Source organism: Grus americana, chromosome 22 (genome assembly GCF_028858705.1).
Source record: "Grus americana isolate bGruAme1 chromosome 22, bGruAme1.mat, whole genome shotgun sequence".
NCBI classification, from domain to species: Eukaryota; Metazoa; Chordata; class Aves; order Gruiformes; family Gruidae; genus Grus; species Grus americana.
This window is the reverse complement of record NC_072873.1, coordinates 5,720,528-5,743,661: the sequence shown is the minus strand read 5'-3', so window position 1 is coordinate 5,743,661 and position 23,134 is coordinate 5,720,528. Positions and strand designations below refer to the sequence as shown.

The 23,134-nt window shown below is 41.5% G+C and overlaps 1 protein-coding gene across 1 annotated transcript; it reads right to left on the bottom strand.

The window, feature by feature from the left end:
* Positions 1-8,577: 8,577 nt before the first annotated feature.
* Positions 8,578-9,522, bottom strand: LOC129195213 (olfactory receptor 6N1-like). Its single transcript, XM_054801051.1, has one exon. The coding sequence runs from the start codon at positions 9,520-9,522 to the stop codon at positions 8,578-8,580; it is 945 nt and encodes a 314-aa protein (XP_054657026.1).
* Positions 9,523-23,134: the final 13,612 nt, after the last annotated feature.

Sequence of the window (23,134 nt, the reverse complement as noted above, 5' to 3'; positions counted from 1 at the left end):
AAGGAAGGCATCCTTGTGTCTAAATTGGAGAGACATGGATTCAATGGAGGGACCACTCGGCGGATAAGGAATTGGCTGGATGGTCGCACTCAAAGAGCTGTGATCAATGGCTCAATGTCCAAGTGGAGAACAGTGACGAGTGGTGCTCCTCAGGGGTCGGTACTGGGACCGGCACTGTTCAACATCTTTGTCGGCGACCTGGACAGTGGGATCGAGTGCACCCTCAGCAAGTTTGCCAATGACACCAAGCTGTGTGGTGCGGTCAACACACTGGAGGGAAGGGATGCCATCCAGAGGGAACTTGACAGGCTGGAGAGGTGGGCCTGTGCAAACTGCATGAAGTTCAACAAGGCTAAGTGCAAGGTCCTGCATGTGGGTCGGCGCAATCCCAAGCACGACTATAGGCTGGGCGAGGAATGTATTGCAAGCAGCCCTGAGGAGAAGGACTTGGGGGTATTGATTGATGAGAAGCTCAACATGAGCTGGCAGTGTACGCTTGTAGCCCAGAAAGCCAACCATGTCCTGGGCTACATCAAAAGAAGTGTGACCAGCAGGTCGAGGGAGGTCATTCTGCCCCTCTACTCAGCTCTTGTGAGACCCCACCTGGAGTACTGCATCCAGCTCTGGGGGCCCCAGTACAGGTGAGACATTGAGCTGTTGGAGCGAGTCCAGAGGAGGGCCACGAAGGTGATCAGAGGGCTGGAGCACCTCTCCTGTGAGGACAGGCTGAGAGAGTTGGGATTGTTCAGCCTGGAGAGGAGAAGGCTCCAGGGAGATCTAATTGCGGCTTACCAGTATCTGAAGGGGGCCTACAGGAAAACTGGTGAGGGACTGTTTATGAGGGAGTGTAGTGACAGGAGAAGGGGTAATGGGTTTAAGCTGAAGGAGGGTCGATTTAGATTAGATGTTAGAAGTAAATTCTTCCCTGTGAGGGTGGTGAGACACTGGCACAGGTTGCCCAGAGAGGTTGTGGATGCCCCATCCCTGGAAGTGTTTAAGGCCAGGATTGATGAGGCTTTGGGCAATGTGGTCTAGTGGAGGGTGTCCATGCCCATGACATGGGGGCTGGAACTAGATGATCTTTGAGGTCCCTTCCAACCCAAACCATTCTATGATTCTATTATTCTATGAAGGAGGCAGGCACAGGTTGCACCTGCTGCATGGAGAGATGAGAAAGCAACTCAGAGGAATTAATTCTTAATCAGTTACTTAAAAGTGCTGAAATTAATGCCAGTAATACTGCTGCAGCTGAATAAATATGGTCTTGGTACTGCAATTGGCAAGCCATAGATTTTTTGTTAGCACTGCAGGCCTCAGAACTTGTCTTGTTCTGCTTGGAGAATGACTCAGTGATTATTACCTAACTTATTTTTAGCATTGGTTTTGCTTTGGGCAATGGAGTGATGCTTATAATAATGTTGACACAATTCTGTAATGAGTAGATAATAGCAACTAGTTATTATTCTGCATAGACTGAATTATTTATGACCCTGCAATAAAAATGAAATGGAGTGTGTTGGGTTTATGTGGCAAGGTTTCAGTAGCACAGGGGCTGAAGAACAGCCTTTGTGAGAAGAGTCCAGGGGCTGCCCCCATGTCAGACAGAGCCAATTTCAGCCAGCTCCAAAACAGACCCACCGCTGCCCAAAACTGGGCAGCGACACTGGTGGCACCTCTGTGATAACATGTTTAAGAAAGAGTAAAAACCACTGCAGCAGCTGTGCAAGAGAAGGGTGAGAAAAATGTGACAGAAACAGCCCAGCAGACAGTGCAGAAGGAGGGGGAGGAGGTGCTCCAGGCGCCGGAGCAGAAATTCTCCTGCAGCCTGTGGAGAAGACCATGGTGATGCATGCCATCCCACCACAGCCTGTGGAAGACCATGGTGAAGCAGATATCCACGCTGCAGACCATGGAACCACCATTGGTTAACTGTTCACTAAAGAAATGCAGACTTTTGGCTGCTTGCTACAAGAATCTTTGTAAAATCCATCCAGTTGTAAGGGAAGTTGTCAGACCTGGGCAGATGGTTGCAGGAGAGGGATTCATCAACCCCGACTGAAGAATCCTTATGAAGATATCTTTATTTTCTGAGTTGCTCAAATGCAGCACAGTTGGGACCTTACATTTCTTTAAAGATCTCTACAGAAGACACAAGGATCTCTGTAGCATCTTGAGATTAAACCACTCCTTTCCATGACCAAAATGCATTTCTGTCTGCCATCCTCATCTCTTTCATGCCTGGACTGAGGCTTAAACATAATGAGAAGCAATGAAAGTTATCTCATGAAACTTTGGACAGGTTTGGTGGTCATTGATAAACACGGATGTTCAGTCTGGGCTGATGAATCCTTTCTGAGATGTCCATAGCAGAACTAATCTCACAAAATTTAGATGACTACAAAGTCAATTTGTACACCTGGGTCAGTCCCCTGTCTCCTATATACAGTCACTGGAGAGCAATAGATGTGGTTCACCCCATCCTAAGGTTAAGATTTAAAGTAGGGCACTCCAGTTTCTCCTCTGGAAGTGTCTGGTTTTCTACATTGACTACTAAGAGACATGACTCGCTCAGATAATCACAGCTTTTCTGGAAAAAAACAAAATAGTCCTGTATTTCTGAGACATTTGAAGTATAGAATAAACACTTCCCGAAGACTGCTTCATCTCATTTTAATGGAAATGACTAGGGTTAGATGAAATACTTTCTTGACATCTTTCCTTCACCAGAAGGGAGTCAGACAAGTAACTCAGGCTTAGATATCCGTGTTTAGTAGTCTAAATTTAGGGATGAAATACACCCTAAATCTCTTTGTTTATAGGCATGTGGGATCTGGTTCTGTTATTCATCAGGAGAGTGAGCATGGCACCCATCAAACCCATCATGTAAGTGAACAAGAATGTCCCATATATCCTTAGATGGATATAGAGCATGAGCTGCTGAAGAGACACAGCTTTTCAACTACTATGAGACTGACTTCCTACCTTAAATAATGGGATTCATGGGTTTTAGCTTAAAAGAAAATAAAATTAAGACATTAAGTGATGAAGGCAGTGAATGGGACTTTACAGGGACTCTCTCCATTCCATGATGATTTGAACTACGGATGTGTATATAGTGATAAACTAAGTAGCCCCCAGACGTGTTCCCCAGCTAAGGCCAGCTGACATGGTCTGGTCAGATCCATGTAACTAAATTGTTACTTTTTAAGTAGAGTATTAATGCCTTTTGGGACTTATCCCTAGCCTGTTCTAACTCCTGAACAATGCCCCAGATTAGTCTGGGACAATGCTGCTGGTCAGAGTTCTGACCATGCATAGCCAGTGATGTACAGGAGAGCTTCTTGTCACTGTTTAATATGCTAATGTAGCTGAGGAGTCCTGATTCTTTGCTGGAGGAGAAACCCAGTAAAGAAAATCTAAACAACTAAGCCAGAGGGATGTGCTTACTGTGATGGGTTGACCCTGGCTGGAGGCCAGGTGCTCACCAGAGCCACTCTCTCACTCCCCTCATTCACTAAACAGGGGAGAAAAGGTATAACGAAACGCTTGTGGGTCGAGATAAGGACAGGGAGAGATCACTCACTAATTATTGTCACGAGCAAAACAGACCGAACTTAGAGAGGGAATTCATCTGATTTATTACTAGGCAAAACAGAGTAGAGGAATGAGCTGTCCTAAAGGACAACTCAAAGCCTTATTCAGGTGCATTCTTACAAATGTAGATCAAATGGAATGGAATTGAGACAGTAGGAAGTGCATGGCAGAGCTGAGTGGAAGATACCTTAACCCTTCTCTACTCTGCTTCAACCTAAGAGCTTCTCTTCTGTTCCCTGTAGACACTTTACCTAAGTATGAACCTAAAGTGGAAGACATCTACTTTGACTTACATTAAAGATAGATGTAAGTGGTAGATACCCTCAGATACCTGTATGTTCAGTGGAAGAAAATGATACTTTAGAGGGGAATACATCCCTATGATTGATAATGATAAAGAGGTATAACCCTCAATTAACCTTAAATGGGCTTGGATAACTAGTTCAGAAACTGGAATTTATTGCTTAGATAACTATAATTAGAAAACTCTTAGCTGTGCTGTCCTTACCAAATTACAGAGGCAGCATGAAGAATTGTTTGCATTCAAGTCAGAAGACATCGTGATGCTGGAGACAACTTCTACCTAGTCAGTCCAGCAGCTTCTCACAGAAACCACTCCTGTAGCCCCACCCTCCACTACCAAAACCTTGCCACGCAATCCCAAAACAAGTATAGATTTATGTAAACAATAATTCAAAAGGTAAATTATTTACAAGAATTTCTTCAAGGCATTTATACAGTGTTACATTTAACATGTTCAGCAGTTACGCTATGAATTAGACTAACAGGAAGGTATTAGAGGAGAAATGCATGAGGAATGAGTGATTAGATAAGTTTTTCCATTATCAAAAGTGATGAAATCAACTGCAAACAATAAAAAAGTTATAGCCATTTGCCTTTTGTAGTTTAAGCTATATTAGTGGTAATATGCCTTAAGAGGAATTCTGAATGCTTGATCATGCACAGGTTCCCCTTTCTGATTCCACATGATATTTACAAGAATTTTGTCAATTTGCGATAAGATGGGTAAGATTTTTTCCTTCAAATGCTGGCCACCATTAGTGATCTTTATGTCATTCTTAATAGAATTATCATGTATAGGGCAAATTTAGAGTCCTCCAGTGTATACATCTAAATATGGATAATCATGTAAGCTTATATACCCAGTGGAGGCAGTTCACTTGGAGAAATGTAGTCTATTTTAAGATGGCATTAATTGTTCCCTGTAAGTGACTCTGTCCCTCTGTTGACTGCCTAGGGAATGTAGGGCTATTATCTAGGATGTGGAATTTATATTTTGCCATTCCAGAAGAGCACAGATCTACCATTAGCCCTATGTTATACTTACTAGCTATGTCTGGTTTTCTTGGGTTTTCTAAGACATGTAAAATAGTGTGGACAATACCATTAAGTGAGTTGAGGCTCCTGAAAGTCTTCTGTCCTGTGTTTCAGGTCAGATAAATCTATTTACTTTTCCCAGATTACTGTATATCAACTTGTCTTCTAATCATTTGTAAAGGATGTATAATTGAGGAACTAGAGGATTGGATTCACCTCTTTATCTGTATACAACACTGGCCTTTGAACTGGACTCCTCTGTAATCAATGGGGAGAGAGAGGTGAGTTAAAGAGATGATGCATATAGGCTATTTTATAAATATATTCAGATGGGAAGACAATCTGGAGGTGTCTATTATTTCGCATCCCACCTAGATGGAATCTAGAGGATTCTTATCACCTAGACTCTTAATTCTGGGATAGCTGAAGTTAGATGAGGTCAATGTGATCTGAAGAACTGAAGAATCAGCTTGTTCCTTGATTAACCTGAAGTTTAATTACCATTCTGTTGGATGAGGTCTTTAGCAAAAACCTGCCTGCTTTTTTCTTTCCAATGTCACTTCTTCTCCTGACTCTCTTTATTGGCTTAAACAGTAGCTTTCTTATTATTTTAAAAATCTCTGTACTGTAATCAAAACTTTTACAAATTTGTTTTTGGGAGAATTTATCTCTTTAAATATTTGTCAGACATGCTTTACTTCCCTGGAGCGTTAAAGGTCTCATTAATTTTTACTGTCACAGGGGAAAAAATCAAACCACACAGAGCAGGATGCCTCTGACTTAAAATATCCACAATGTAGGTACAAGTCTTCAAGTTAATTTAGAAACAAGCATTTCTAGAGTGAAATATATCACCACCTGAGGTAGACATTTAAAGTAGGTCAAATAAATTGTGGTCTGCTAATGCACCTTCTTTCCTTTGCCTGTACAGGTTGTCTGGGCAGCTAGCTCAGTTTGCAACACCTACATTGTAAATGCCTAACATTCAGACATCTGAATGTAATCCTTAAACTCTTGTACACAAAAATGGTGAGATTTGTGAATCAAGTGTAGATTCTGCAAAGGTGTGTCTAAGTCTGAGCCAGTCACTCTCTTTAGAATAGATCATGACAAACATCTGTGTGAAGATGGGAAGTCATGAATGAATTCCTTATTTTGCTTTTTCTGTGCGTGCAGCTTTTGCTTTACCTATTAAACTGGTTTTATGTCAACCCACAAGTCTTCACACTTTTACCCTTCTGATTCTCTCCCCCATTCCACTGAGAAGGGAGTGAATGAGCAGCTGTGTGGTGCTTAGCTGCCTACCAGGGTTATGCTGCATCTCACAGCTATGTGTGTGTGCAACTTTACTTACAGCGATAGCATTTTAGATAGTATCTAGGTATCAATTAAAAATATAGCTACAACACAGATATTACTTAGTCTGTGGAGTAATATTTTGGTTTTCATATACATTTTTCCATCTTTTTGACCTTTCTTAAACTAGTCAGATTGTTATCCGAACTTATGATTAGAAGTTAAATATTTTGTTAAATAATAAATAATTTTTTTTAAATAAACAGCTTTACAGAGAATGCAGGAGGGAATCATCTCATTCACCTTTAGATATCTGTGCTATAAAATCCATATAAATGTTTTTTATAATTGACGAAGACAAAGCGCTATCTCTGAGATTGAAGTCATCTATTTACTCGGAGACTGAAAAGAGAAACCATGCTACTATCTTAAATGTATACGCATCTTATATGTCTACATCTAAAAGCTGCCCTCAGATTCTTTGCTCTACGTAAAGAGCTGAGTATAAATATGATCACAGCAATTATCTGATCAGACAGACTGACTTTCTGCATTGTTTTGAAAAGCTACCCAGAACTGACTTGGCTTAGCTCAGCTTGGAAAATTAGCATTTATTCTTGTGTCCATTAAACCAGGATACTCACAATAACTGTTGAATTCATTAGATATAGCTAAAATAAATCATAAAGATGTATCTACACTTTACAGAAAACAATAGAAGCAAAGCATATTTGTATAAGCGTTATAATGGAACAAAACCAGAAATGCCAGTGTTTATATGTGAGATACAAGACTGCATAAAATAAATGTCTGATGGCCATTTGCCTTACCATTTCAAAGGGAATGAAATTTAAAGTTTCTAGTCCTGAACATTTTCTAGTCAATAGTAGGCACTTGATAGGGACTCTGAAGTTAGGCACTGGAACAAATTTCATCCCACCTAATTTAAGATATCTACAACATAGACACTTACAACTGAGCTAAACACAATAGGTTTCCTTTGTAGTCAGCAAAGACAAGTAGGTCCATTTTTGGTATCATTTTTCTGTGTTACTTGAGATAGAATCATAGAATCACAGAATATGCTGAGTTGGAAGGGACCCATAAGGATCATCGAGTCCAACTCCTGACTCCACACAGGACCAGCTGAATCAGACAATGTGACTGAGAGCATTGTCCAGATGCTTCTTGAACTCAATCAAGTTGGTGCTGTGACCACTTCCCTGGGGAGCCTGTTCTAGTGCCCGACCACCCTCTCGGTGAAGAACCTTCTCCTGATACCCAACCTAACCCTCCCCCGTTGCAGCTTCATTCCGTTCCCTTGGGTTCTATCACTGGTCACCAGAGGGAGGAGATCAGCGCCTGCCCCTTTGCTCCCCCTCGTGAGGAAGCTGTAGGCGGCGATGAGGTCTCCCATCAGTCTCCTCTTCTCTAGGCTGAAAAACCAAGGGACTTCAGCCTCTCCTCATACATCTTCCCCTCTAGACCCTTCACCATCTTTGTTGCCCTCTGGACACTCTCCAACAGTTTTAGGTCCTTTTTGTACTGTGGCGCCCAAAACTGCACGCAGTACTCGAGGTGAGGCCGCACCAGCGCAGTTTAGGCTGGGACAATCACTTCCCTAGACCAACTAGCAATGCTGTGCTTGATGCACCCCAGGATATGGTTGGCCTTCCTGGCAGCCTGGGCCAGGATGTGAATGATGAGATTAATGATTATTAGAAATAATAACTTCCTTCCATTTTTCTTTTGATTGAGGAAGTTTGTATGGACCACTCTTCACTTTTGACTTCAGAGATTTCAAGAATGCATGAATCAGATGTCACAAAGGACAAGTAGAGGTAAACTTTGTTTTGGGATCACTGTCCCAAAAACGAGAGGCAGTGTTGCCTGGCTCTCCAAATTTTATTTTGATTTGCAATAGGGCTAAAAGTAATAAGAAATCTAAATAAAGATTCATCTTACTTAATTTTGTATATTCACTACTTAGTCATAATGTCTACATTAATTTGTTGCTCAATGGACAGGAACAGAAACATTTGAAGGGTGACACAAATCTTGACTCTTTGAAGGTGCTGGTCCATCTTCACTGATAGCAGTGGGAGCTTGGATGACTAGCTTAGATGTAGACAACTGACTTCTAGATGACTAAACAGAGTTGAGATTAATATCTTCTCTGAGGGGTGAAGAAGCTGAAACGAAATTTTGAATTCAGATTGCCTCTGATGAAACTTCATATACAGCGTGTTTGCTGCCTCACTGATGTGTTTGAAAGCTCTGGAGAAAAAAATTGTTTTCCAAATAGCTCCTATTTTCTCCCAGTTTCACATACTACCCCTCAAGCCAATCTTACATGAAGAAAGTGTCCTTTTGCTTCAGAAGTACTCTTCTCATGCCTTGCTTGATGTCATTGTTCCTTAGGCTATAGATGACAGGGTTCAGAACTGGGGTAACCACAGAGTAAAAGACAGAGACGGTCTTGTTGAAATCAAAAGTCTGGATGGTCTTAGTGCGAATGTACATGAAGATGGTGGTCCTGTAGAAGATGGTGACAATGGTCAGATGGGAGGCACAAGTAGAGAAGGCTTTGCTGCGTCCTTCAGCTGTGGGTATGTGCGAGATGGTGGCCACAATGAAGATGCAGGAGATCACAGTGAGGATGAAGGAGGTCATTAGTACTATTGTGCCTACTACAAAATTGATGACTTCGATTTCAAAGACATCTTGGCATGAGAGCTCCAGCAAAGGTGGTGAGTCACAGAAAAAGTGGTTGATGATGTTGGAATTACAGAAAGGCAGGCGGAAGATGAAGGCAGTGGGAAGGGCAGGTGCAAGGAAGCCACCCAACCAACACCCCAGAGCAAGCCATAAACAGGCTCTGTGATCCATAATGGTGGTGTAATGCAATGGATTGCAAATGGCCAGGTAGCAATCATAGGCCATGCTAGTCAGTAGGAAGCATTCAGCTGAGCCAAGGAAGAAGAAGATGTACAACTGTGTGAAGCAGCCAGTGATAGAGATGGTTTGTGACTGAATAGCAATGTTAGCCAGCATCTTGGGCACTGTTACAGTAGTGTAGCCGATGTCTAGGAAGGAGAGATTGCTGATAAAAAAATACATTGGAGTATGAAGGCGGTAGTCCATGCCAATGACCAAGATGATGGCCACATTCTCTGTGAAGGTCAGTGTGTACATCAGAAGGAAGGTAGCAAAAAGAAGCAGCTCGACTTCCCTGACATTGGGAAATCCTAGGATGATGAATTCAGTTACCAAAGTTTTGTTGTCAGAAACCATGCCCTAGAGGGGATAGGGAAATGGAGATACAGTGAAGGAATGCTATTCAGAGTGATCTGAAGGGAAGAACAAAGGGAAAGGGAGAGGTAATTTCTACTACCTGTTGCAGTCAAACATCCAGTTTCTGAATCAGTCTCAAGGGTAACCCACATTTTCCCATTGACAATACCAGGACTGGACAACACTTGTTTTATATGCCTAAGATAAGATACATCTACTCTACTTGAGTTTCTTAGTTCAGTCATTGTTCCTGATCTCCTGTCCATATTGCATGTACATTGACTACCTTTGGCTGAGCAAATTAATTCCTGAGGAGGAGGAAATGAAGAATATTTCACTCCAGGGATCACTCTCTGTAGACTTCAGGGAAGATGCTATACTGGGATCACTTCCTTTAACGTAACAAACTTTTCCAACTCTATATCAAATGGCATTGCAGTCTCAAAACTACCATGTGCACTTCTGCCATGCCCAATGGCAAGCCATACAGACTTACAGTGTTACATTGCTCAAGGGCCAAGGATCACTCTTGAGGTAGGTGTCTTTCAAAAGTGAGTTTCTCCTTACACAATCAGGAGAAATGTCTCTTCCTAACTACCTCTGAGATAATTTCATCAATATGAAAGATTTAATATCTACCTCTCTGCTAATCAGTGTTGGCTATAAGCAAAAGGGGAGCTTTAGAGAGACTGAGGATACAGGAGAAACACAACAGGCTTGAGGAGAAACAGACAAGTATAACAGCCACACAGTGCCAATTATTTTGTCAAGGCCAAAGTAACAACACAAAGGACAGGGAAAAGATATGAGAAGTAGGCAACAGAAAAAAGCAGCATCAACATGACAAGAAAAGGTTATATGAAAAAAAAAAATTAGATTACTACCACAGTCATTTAGGGACATTTTATATAGTAGTAATCTAATTTTTTTTTTCATATATATAAAATTTCTACAGCTAGCATATAAAGAAGAGATATATGCCAATAAAACAAAACATTTCCATAGGGCTGGTAATATGACATTTCCTCTATATGTATCTTATACAAAGATGGGAAACCTTCTGGGACATCCAGATCCTCCACTGGATACAAATGAAGCCCATATAACAAACTTAGCCTTAGACACCTAACTGTAAGATATCTAGAGGAAATTACATGAATCCCCCTCTTTGCTATTCTCATGGGTTAATTTTTGTATTTAATGTGACATTTTAAAACTTTCAGGGAAAAAAAAATCTAGCCAAAACATTTCAAAATTTAAAAATTGAACAGAGGAGCAGTCAGAAAAAGCAAAGATGATCAGCAGAATAATAAATACAACTATTACTTTTTTTTAAAAAAAATCCACTTAAAATGTTTTATTTGCAGTTTGAAGTTTATAATTAAAACTCAAAAATTTTGAAAGTATGTTATTATTAAAATATGGAAATATCTTTCACAAAAGCAAAATTGTCCTTAGAATGCTTTCAACCAGGACACAAATCCATCTTAACTTTGTCCTTGCTTAATTTATCTGAATTAACACAAAATGTTGTAAGATAATGGAACTGACGTGAGGGGGGGTGGGGGAACACAAGCAAAATTGCAAACATTTTATGAAGGGATAAGTCAGCTTCTAAAAATGACAATTTCTCTCCACTGACCACAGCATTATCCTGATATCAGTTCTCTTCTGAAGTAGCTGCCGAATTAGGTGTCTAGACTAGGCCCTACAAACTACTGCTGTAAGTGGAAATGAGGAAGCTTTTCATCACAGTTACTGGAAAGTCTACACTAGGATGACATGAATTGCTGCCTAAGCTTCACTGACAACATTCGGTGGTCCTCTGCCAAATTTGAGTGGACTTTAGATACTCTGTTTACACCTAAATTGATGAAAAACCCAGCTTAGACCCTGGAGGGGAGAATTTACTTAGTTGAGAGGTTGAGTGAAATAATTCTCTCTGTGCCAGGGAAGGTTGAGGATACTGGAAGCTCCTCAAGGGAGTATCTCAATCCTCTGTGTTACCCAGCCCTGCCTTAGTCCTTTCCTGAGAAAGACAAATACATTTTAATTCTGTTGCACGCAGTTCACAGGAAAACAACACGTTCCAGAGATAAAGCCCTGGTTGGGCTGGGAAATTGTGATGAAGAGATTGGAGCACGTGTCTTTTCTTCGAGAACAACGTTCAGAGGCCTCAAACATAGAAAGACATTTTCAGAGCTGGGGACAGGGACGGAATCCTTGAAAGAGTGTTGTGGCACGGGCAGACAGCTACAACAACCACACAGCGCCCTCAGTGGGATGGGAGAGACAATCAAAAAGAAAAAAAAAAGGTAGTTTAATAGGACAGAAAAGGATAACAACAACAATAACAACAATAACAATAATAATAATAATAAAAATATACAAAACAAGTGATGCAAAGCACAATTCCATACCACCTGAAACCAACACTCAGCTAGTTCTCGAACCGAACCACCTCCCAGTTTTTTATACGGAGCATGATGTCATATGGTATGGAATATCCCTTTGGTCAGTTTGGGTCAGCTGTCCTGGCTGTGTCCCCTCCCAGCTTCTTGGGCACCCCCAGCCTTCTCGTTGGCAGGGCAGCATGACAAGCTGAAAAGTCCTTGAATGCTTGGCAACAACTAGAAACATCAGTGTGTTATCACCATTATTCTCATCCTAAATCCAAAACACAGCACTATACCAGCTGCCAGAAAGAAAATTAACTCTATCTCAGTCGAAACCAGGACAGTGAGCACTGCTGACAGCGAAATCAAATGGTCTGTCAGATTCATCTGTGAATGCCAGTAAAGATAAACTGGACTGTGCTGACAAACAGCCTGACATGATGTATTTGCTTTCCCCACACTAGTGATGCTGAGCTGCTCCAGAGAATATAGAAAAACCCAGTTTTCAGTGATGCCTACCTAGTACCTGTGCTTGCCTGAACTTTGTGGCTCCACCACCAGATGCAATTATTAAGAACCTAAATTCCTCCCACAGCTGTTGGTAAAGTCTCAAGGGTAGTTAGGAAGAGAGCTCACAGTGCAAGGAAAAACAACCCTCTGAACTCAAGACTTTAATAGACAAAGCTTGTTATCTGAATCAGATGCAAACAAAACAAGGATCTCAAAATGATAGCTGGATCCAGCACTGTCCAGTTCAAATGCTTTGAACATCAGGTAATCTCTTGGCACTTACCCATCTAACTGCAATTTAGTAGCCAAGGACAAATGAAGTTGATGGACAAGATTAAGCTTTATTTCCTGTGACACAGATGCCATCACCCATGAAACTAATTGGCTCCCAGGGGCTATAGCTTTGGCATAAGGGCCAGGAAGATGATGATCTGGGGAGATGGGGTGGACATGGTTGTGAGCTATAAGGTGAACACACCTTGACCTTATTTCTCACTGTGCCTAGGACTGTACTGTTGCTGTTCATGCTTGCTTTCTCTAGAGAAGCATAAGAAAAACTCAAAAAAGAAAGGAAAAAATAATGTGGAAATTTAGAACTCCACCTCTTGCAGAGAAATGAAATTGACCTCTCCACTATTCCATTAACATTTAGCAAAAACTATGAAAATTGCTGGGGGAAAAAATGCAGCTCTGGAGGCAAAATGCAGCTGGATAATAAAGAAGAGTCTTAGCTGTCAGGATAAGAGTATTTTTCAGGGGTCAAGCATTGTCTAAAAGCAGGTGAAAGATGTGAGAAATAGATAGTTTGTTGTGAAATACTGCCATGAGTAAATTTACTGGCTAAAGGTTCTTATATTTATTCTTTTATTTGTGTATTTTACCTGACAGCAAAATATATTCAGAGGAGTATTCTCTTTGTGGTGATAATGACACCTAGCAAAATCTATGAGAAGTTTTGTTTTTGAGACCATCAGGGGAAACCAAAATATTCAACGCGTAGCACAGTCTTGTTCTGACTCAAGGAAATACTCAATAGATACTGACCAGAGGTTTCGTGTGGTTGGGAATTTATATTCCTTTGTGCCAAAAATGCATTTCTTCTAACAACACTTTAGATGCCATAACTCAAAGCTTTTCCCTCATGAAAATTAAAAAAAAATGAAAAAATATTATAAACTCCCAAACCCTCCTGTTTTAGAATCAGATTAAAAAATAAGATGTTATCAATGTTTTAGATAACATGTTCATTATTTTAGGTAACCAAAGCTTTAAACATTTTTGGATTAAGAACCATGAAACTCAAATACAAAGTACTCCCAAGTACCATCAAATTCATACAAAACTCTTCAGTGAAAAAATGCCATAAAAATATTTTTGAAGGAAAATTAGCTGAAAAGTGATGTGTATTTAAATTTAACATCCTAAGATGACTCTATAATCCAAATTCATATACATCAATCTGGAAAAAACCCTTCCTAAGGGCCAGAAAGAAAACAATTAACAATCAAATAATTTTCATATTCTTCTACCTTTTCCCCTTACTTTATTTTTCAAAATATCAAATGAAATTAATAGGAAGACTCATGAAACCCTAATGTTGGTTTTTGTCTGATATTTTTCAGAAAGAAAATATATTTAATGAAAAATAAAATGTCATTGCCTGCAGTTTTGAAGGAAATTTTCAATCAGTCTTTGATGGAATTTAACACTTGCAATTTGGTAACAAACAAGAAGAGATACGTTTAAAATTTTATTTCATTTGGGAGAACCACTGATAACCACAAGCTCCTTATAAAGCATCTCCTATCAAGTAGCACCTAGGTTTCATTGCATAAATGGTATTTTTGTTTCTTCTGCAAGATTTCATTTGGGTTATATTGCTGAGAACATTTGGGCAAATACAGCTAGTGAGGGGTGTTTTGTTTTGTTTTGTTTTTTCAAGTCATATATGTATTCATTTTCTGACTGCTTTACCTGACAGTAATGCACAGAGTAGCCTTTGAAAGAGTTGCCATGGAGAAACCATAATGACCCTGTTTGGCTGTTGAACACTGTGGCATTCTGAAAAGCATGAGGCAGTTTAGATAAAGGAGCATTTGTCAATTAAAAAATCTTACCTGGTCAATCCCTCCTCTGTCAAAACTAACCCTGTTTCTTAGTTCTTCTGTGCTTAGTTCATTATCATTAGTCTGGTGGTAGAATCTGAGAATGAACAAATACAGAGTATTAATAGATTAGTTTGTGATGGACTGTCATTACTGCTATCCTTGCGAGTTACTCAAGTGTGTAGTTCAAACCTGGTAAGTTCTGTTAGTGAATAATAATTATTTTTCCATATTTAAATAAAAGCTCTAATTGTTAATTAATAAAATGACCACCTATGTTAATTTATAAATGTTACATACAAGAATTATTAGAATTATATGAATTGCTGAGAGATCATACCTGCCCTTTGATATGCAGGACCTTTCTTATTGTATTTGTTATGAAAATGAAAAATCATAACAGTGACAGTTAAAGACCTCTGAAATGTAAACTCATACTTATTTTTTCAAAGCTGTGTCACTCTTCCAATAAATAATAATAAAGAACATTGTTAGTACAGTAAATTGAAGACATCGTTATATAAAGAACAAAATCACAGCAAAGCAATCTACATAATCCAAATGCATATAGGAAATCACACAAGATAATATCAGTTAACACCAGTCATCATCACCACTCTCTGTTATTCAGTTATTATCTTATCCAAGAATATCTGCAGAATTCAAGTTGTCTTACATCTTGTTTTAATTTTTAATACCTCAAGAATTTTATCGAGCTGAATTTGTCTAGATGAAAAACAATGTGGAGGAGAGGAGAGGACAGGAGAGGAAAAGAAGGAAGAAGTTTCTATGAGCTGCTACATTTCTACAGCATTTGAAGTATAAAAGAAATATAAAAATCAGTTGAAATGGAAATAATTCTGTTAGAGTGACAGTAGTTGATATAAGAAGAAAATGCTGCTTATTTACCTTTTTAATCTTTTCAGCTTTTGAGACTATTAATGTATCTCAAAATAAGCAAAGCTGGAACTGACATTGATGTCAAAGGTCTTTTTCTGTGTGTGAGTTGGGTTCCTAAACTATAGGGGAGGGAGTAGCTTCTACTGGTTCATGCTGCCTTCTACTGACCTATTTAAAGGTCATGGGTCTTTTTGTTTGTCACCCAGAGCAACTTGCAACAGCCTGAGTCTGAGAACCTTGGAGACATTATGAGCTCCATGGCATTGTCAACACCTCAGGGAGTGCTGTGTCTCAGCCACATATGCTAACCTTTGAATTTTGTCCTTAGTGGAGAGTAAAAAAAACCAACAACCAAAACCACATATGGAGTGTATGGAGGGGAGGAAGCGAAATTGACTTCAAGACACCGAGGTTGGCTTCATGAGCCTAAATCTAGATATGTGCATATATAAAGATGGTTACTTTTTATGCTGACTTTTTTTAGAATCCTGTTCTCCCATTATGGGGAGAAATGGCCTCCTTTCTGAGAAGGGAAAGGACTGTTGATGACCATTTTGAGAAGTTTAGACTAGACACCAAGGTTTCTATGACTGCAAATGCTATGAATGTAAATTTCAGCTTCCCTTTTATATGCACACTATTCCCCTACTGCAAAAGTGCCTCAATGACAAGAAAGGGCAACGTATGTGAACAACTGTAGAAAATCTGCTTATGCAACATTTTAAATCTCAGAGGAAGATATGAGGCAACTGTCTGAAATCCTGTTTCCACCTTCTCTTTCATGTTGCCTGAACATTCTGGATTTTAAGGGTCAGTCAGATGAATCTATGGTGTTGATATTTCTGTTGACTGCAAGAAGCTGGTTAATTCTGTATGAACAGGGACAAGCTTTCAGTTTGTTAATAAGATCCCCATGTGAATAATTAGTACTTAGAGAACGTTTTGGAGAAAGCAACGCACCTTTTTATCACTTTCATTGACATTGTTACAGGAAGGACAGGAAGGGAGGACAAGGAGAGGGAGTTGCCCTTTATGTGAGAGAGCAGCTGGAGTGCATGGAGCTCTGCCTGGGGATAAAAGAGGTGCCAACAGAGAGTTTATGGGTTGGGATTAAAGAGAGGGCAGGTAAAGGTAACATTATACTGGGTGTCTGCTACAGGCCACCTGACCAGGAAGAACAAGTGGATGACAGCAAACAAATAGGAACAGCCTCAAGTTTGCAGGTCCTCATCCTCATGGGGAACTTCAACGACCCTGAGGGACAACACAGCATGATATCAGCAATCCAGGAGGTTCCTGGAGTGCATTGATGATAACTTCCTCCTCCAAGTGATTGATGATTCAATGCGAGGTGCTCTGCTGGACCGCATCATCACCAAGAAGGAGTGGCTCATTAGGGATGTGAAGATCAAAAGCAGTCTTGACTGCAATGACCATGAGATGGTAAAGTTTAGGATCCTGCAGGCAGTGAGGACAGTGAAAGCAAACTCACAGCCTTGGACTTCAGGAGAGCAGACTTTGGCCTCTTCAGAGATCTGCTGGGAAGAGTTGCACGGGATAAGGCCCTAGAGGGAACAGAGGCCTGAGAAAGCTGGTTCATATTCAAAGATCATCTCCTCCAAGCTCAAGAGCAGTTTTTCCTAACAATGAGAAGTTAGGCAAACAAGCCAGGAGGCCTGTGTAGATGAACAAGTTGCTCCTGGCCAAACACAAACACAAAAAGGAAAGTATAAGGAAGGTGGAAGCAAGGACAGGTAATCTGGGAGGAATGCAGAAACATTGTCCAAACATCCAGGGATGAAGTTAGGAAAGGCATTGGAACAGGCTGCCCAAAGAGGTGGTGGAGTCACCATCCCTGGAGGTGCCCAAAAAACATGTAGACGTGGCACTTTGGGACATGGTTTAGTAGGCATGATGGTGTTGGGTCAATGGTTGGACTTGATGATCTTAGAGGTCTTTTCCAACCTTAAGATTCCATAATTCTATGATTCTATGAAAGCCAAAACCCAAATGGAACTGAATTGGGCCAGGAATGTCAAAGAAAACAAGGAGGGCTTCTATAAGTACATAGGAGACAAAAGGAAGACTAGGGAAAATACGGGCCCGTTGATGAATGACATGGGGGACAGGATATGGAAAAGATGGAAGTACTGCTTTCTTTGCCTGTCTTTACTAGCAAGACTGACCTTCAGGCGTCCCAGGTCCTAGAGACCAGGGAGAAATGCTGGGGCGAGGAAGATGTACCCTTGCTGGAAGAGGATCAGGTCAAGCAACACTTAAAGTAGACTGCACATGCGTAAGTCCATGGGACCTTATGGGATGCACCACAAGTGCTGACAAAGCTGTCAGATGACATTGCAAGGCCACTCTCAATAATCTTTGATTGATCATGGTGACTGGGAGAAGTGCTCAAAGACTGGAGGAAAGCAAATGTCACCCTCATCTTCAAGAAAGGCAAGAAGAGGAACCCAGGAACTAGAGACCAGGCAGCTTCACCTCAGTCTCTGGGAAGGTGAAGGAGCAGCTAATCCTGGAAATCATTTCCAGGCATGTGAACCACAAGAAAATCATCAGATGTAGTCAACATGTCTTCACTAAGTTGAAGTCATGCTTGACAAACTTGCCAACAGTCAGGCAAAAACATCCGGAGGCCTGCATAGAGCTCCTGGGCAAACTCAAATGCCAAAAGGAAGCCTACACTGGGTGGAAGCAAAGACAGGTAGCCTGGGAAAAATACAGAGAAACAATCTGAGCAGCCAGGCATCGGGTTAGGAATGCCAAAGCCCTGATAGCACTAAATCTGGCCAGGGATGTCAAGGACAACAAGAAAAGTTTCTATAGGTATGTCAGTGATAAAAGGAAGACAAGGGAAAATGTGGGCCCCCTCTGGAATGAAACAGAAGACCTGGCTACCCAGGGTATGGTAAAGACTGAGGTACTCAACTTTTTTGCCTCAGTCTTCCCCAGCAAGGGCTCTAGCCACACTGCCCAGGTCACAGAAGGCAAAAGCAGGGACTGGCAGAATGAAGAACTGCCCACTGTAGGAGAAGATCATGTTTGAGACCATCTAAGGAATCTGAAAGTGCACAAGTCCATGGGACCTGATGAGATGCATCCGTGGGTCTTGAGAGAACCAGTGGATGAAGTGGCTAAGCCACTCTCCGTCATATTTGAGAAGTCCTGGCAGTCCAGTGAAGTTCCCACTGACTGGAAAAGAGAAGACATAACCCCCATTTTTAAAAAAGAGAAAAAAGGAAGATCTGGGGAACTACAGACCTGTCACTCTCGCCTCCGTGCCCAGCAACAGCATGGAGCAGATCCTCCTGGAAACTTTGTTAATAATAAGGAGGTGATTGGTGACAGCCAACACGGCTTCACTAAGGACAAATCATGCCTGACAAACTTGGTGGCCTTCTGTGACAGGGTTGCAGCGTTGGTGGATAAGGGAAGTGCAACTGATGTCATCTACCTGGATTTGTGCAAAGCATCTGACACTGTCCCACACGACATCCTTGTCTCTAAATTGGAGAGACATGGATTCAATGGATGGACCACTTGGTGGATGAGGAATTGGCTGGATGGTCGCACTCAAAGAGTTGTGGTCAACGGCTCAATGTCCAAGTGGAGAACAGTGACGAGTGGCATTCCTCAGGGGCAGGTATTGGGACCAGCTCTGTTCAACATCTTTGTCAGCAACATGGACAGTGGGATCGAGTCACCCTCAGCAAGTTTGCCGACAACACCAAGCTGGAGGGAAGGGATGCCGTCCAGAGGGACCTTGACAGGCTTGAGAGGTGGGCCCATGTGAACCCCATGAAGCTCAACAAGGCCAAGTGCAAGGTCCTGCATGTGGGTCGGCGCAATCCCAAGCACGACTATAGGCTGGGCGAGGAATGGATTGAAAGCAGCCCTGAGGAGAAGGACTTGGGGGTATTGATTGATGAGAAGCTCAACGTGAGCTGGCAGTGTGTGCTTGCAGCCCAGAAAGCCAACCGTGTCCTGGGCTGCATCAAAAGAAGTGTGACCATCAGGTCGAGGGAGGTCATTCTGCCCCTCTACTCTGCTCTGGTGAGACCCCACCTGGAGTACTGCGTCCAGCTCTGGGGTCCCCAGTCCAAGAGAGACATTGAGCTGTTGGAGCAAGTCCAGAGGAGGGCCACAAAGATGATCAGAGGTCTGGAGCACATCTGCTAAGAGGAAAGGCTGAGAGAGTTGGGGTTATTCAGCCTGGAGAGGAGAAGGCTCCAGGGAGATCTAATTGTGGCCTTCCAGTATCTGAAGGGGGCCTACAGGAAAGCTGGTGAGGGACTGTTTATGAGGGAGTGTAGTGATAGGATGAGGGATAATGGGTTTAAACTAAGAGAGGGCAGATTTAGATCAGATGTAATGAAAAAACCTTCCCTGTGAGGGTGGTGAGGCACTGGAACAGGCTGCCCAGAGAAGTTGTGGATGCCCCCTTCCTGGAAGTGTTTAAGGCCAGGTTGTATGGGGCTTTGGGCAACCTTCCATCTTCCCAAGTAACAGTTATGTATGATGAAGCATTGCTTTCTTGGAAAGGCCTAAACATTTGCCTGCTGATAGGAAGTAGTGAATGAATTCCTTATTTTGCTTTCCTTGTGTGCAGTTTTTGCTTTACCTATTAAACTGTTTCTCAGCCCCTGAGTTTTCTCTCTTTTATCCTTCTGATTCTCTCCCCCATCCTGCTAATGGGGGAGTGAGTGAGCAGCTGTTTGGGCCTTAGCTGCCTACCAGGGTTAAACCACAACACAAGGGTAGTTGCACCAGTTTGTACCAGGGACCATGCCCTCTGGTACATCACCACCATTCTTAAGCACATGGACATGGTACTCAGCAGAATTTCTGGCCCTCTTTGGTGCACAAACAGCTGTGTGTGTTGAATGCTGTCTCTCAGGGTGATAAAGTTTTTCCTTATATCTGCCTGGAGTTTCCTGTGTTGCAACTTGTGTCTGATGTTTCTCATCCTTAATTTGTATCATTAGGTAGAAGAAGATAGGAAAAAGAACAAACCTTCACCTTCTCTTCTTAAGGGATGAACAAATCTGGCTGTCAACCTCTCCTTGTACATTGCATACTTCAGATCTCTAACCATATTTGTGGTCTTCCAGTAGATTTATTCCAGAATGTCAGTGACTTTCTCGTTCTGGAGAGCCCAAATCTGGACACAGTACACAAGGTCTTACAAGTGCAGAGTATAGTGAAGAATCACTGCAAAGCTGTTTTCTACCCATTGGCCCACAGCCTGTCTGGTTATGTGAACTTAATGTTTACATTTGCCTTTACTTCATGAGTTTGCCTTTGTTGAATTTAATGAGGTTCCTCTCAGCTCATTTGTCCAGGCTTTCAAGTTCCTTTTGAATAGCTATCATGTCCACCTGAGTATTGACCTCTTTCTCTAATTTGGTTTCATGCATGGACTTTTTGAGAGTACATGCTCTCCCTTCAACTGGATCAGTGATAAGGATGTTAAACAGTGTTGATCTGAGTTTTCAGGATTGTGGGATGCCAGTGATGACTGGCCTTCATGAGAGTCTAATACACTGATCATAACATTTTCAGCCTGACAGTCCAGCCAATTTTTCACCCATCTCATAGTCCATTTATTCAGCCCATGCTCCACCAATATGGCTATGCATATAAAGCACCATCTCAAAGGCTACAGTCAAGGAAATCAATATCCACTGTTCTCTGCTTATCCACAAAACAGTCATGTCCTCATAGAAGGCAATCAGGTTGGTCAAGTACCATTTTTAACTGGATGGTTGTTTCCCATCCCCTCCTGTCCTTTGTGTGCTTGTAAATAGCTTCTAGGAGAATTTGCTCAATGACTATTGAGTTTAAAGTAGAAATTTAAAAGTTTTGTATCTGGTTTACATATTTTTCATTTCTCAAAAATGAAGGAACCCAGGGATCAAGCGATTGCATTCAGACCTACATCTGAATCAAGAAAAATTATTCTTCCACAGAAAAAGTCTTTCTTATTCATAACTGTACAAAAGATGGAATCTATAAGACCACACTGAATTGTTCTCTGAATTAATGTTTCTTTAAAAGAACCTGAAACACTTTATCTTTTTATAATGTTTTTTGTTGGTTTTATGGTAGGCTTTTTTCTTCATTTTCTTCTATTCCTATATTTTCTTCTATTCCTATATAGATCACTGTTTGTCAGTGCTATTGACCCTTTTTTCCTCCATTGCTCCCAGAAGCTGGAGACCACCACACACACATTTTTTAAAATAATGACAGCTTTGGTGGATGTTTTTATCTTTGAATAAGAATTTAATATATCAATGAATTACAAAAAAAGTAATCTAGAGCTCAGGTCAGAAAAGCTCTTCCTTTCTATGATGTTTCTGCTCTGTGTCACTGATTGAAGCTAATTTAGGATTAGAGGGCAGTGTGGAGACATTGTGGTTGGTATGTGCTACAGACCACCTACATGCAGAAGTACATGAAGCCTTCATCAGTAAGCTGGAAGAAGCCTGACATTTGCAGGTCCTGGTCTTCATGTGGGACTTAAACGACCCCAATAACTGCTGGAAGGACAACACAGCAGAGCACAAGGAATCCAGGAGGTATCTGAAATGCATTGATGCTAACTTCCTCACACAGATGTTTGAGAAGCTGATAAGGCAAGGTGGTCTGCTGGGCCACGTACTTACAAACAAAGACAAAGTGGTTGGGAATGTTAAGGTCAGGGGCAGCCTTGACTGAAGTGACCATGAGATGGTGGAGTTCAGAAGCCTGAGAGAAGGGAACAAGGCAAATAGCAAGATCACAGCCTTAATCTTTAGGAGAGCAGAGTTTACCTGTTCAGGGACTTGCTTAGAAGAATCCACTGGGAGACCATTCTGGAGAGGAGTCCAGGAGAGCTTTTGGTTTTCAAGGTCCCCTTCCTCCAAGCTCCAGAGCAGTCTATCCCCATGTGTAGGAAGTCAAGCAAAGGTGGCACATGAGTGAACAAGGAACTCCTTACTGAAGTTAAACACAGAAAGGAAGCATACAAGAAGAGGAAGCAGGGTCAGGTGTTCTGGAAATAACATAGAGGCATTGTCTGATGATACAGGTTTTTTGGTTAGGATAACAAAAATTATTCTGGAGCTGAATCTGGAGAGGCACAAGAAGGGCTTCTGCAGGTATATCAGCAGTAAAAGGAAGACTAGGGAAAATGTAGGCCTGCTGCTGAATGGGTCAGATGACCTGGTAACAAAGGACATGGTGCTTAATGCTTCTTCTCCTTGATCTTTATTGATAAGATTTGCCTTCAGGAATCTCAGGACCCTGAGAGCCATGGGAAGTCTGGAGGAAGGAAGACTTATCCTCAGTGGAGGAAGATCAGGTTAGGGAACATTTAAACAAACTAGACCTGCAGAAGTCCATGGGATCTGATGGCATGTACTTATAAGTGCTGAAGGAGCTGGGCAGTGTCATTTCAAGTCACATTCCTTGAAAGGTCATTGTGATCTGGAGTGGTTCTTCAGTACAGGGACAACCCCTCCTGGAAGCATTTCCAACCATATGAAGGACAAGAAAGTGGTACTGTCGTGGTTTCAGCTGGGATAAAATTAATTTTCTTCCTAGCAGTTGGTATAGTGCTGTGTTTTGATTTAGGATGAGAATAATGGTGATAGCACACTGATGTTTCCAGTTGTTGGCGAGCAGTCAAGGACTTTTCAGCTT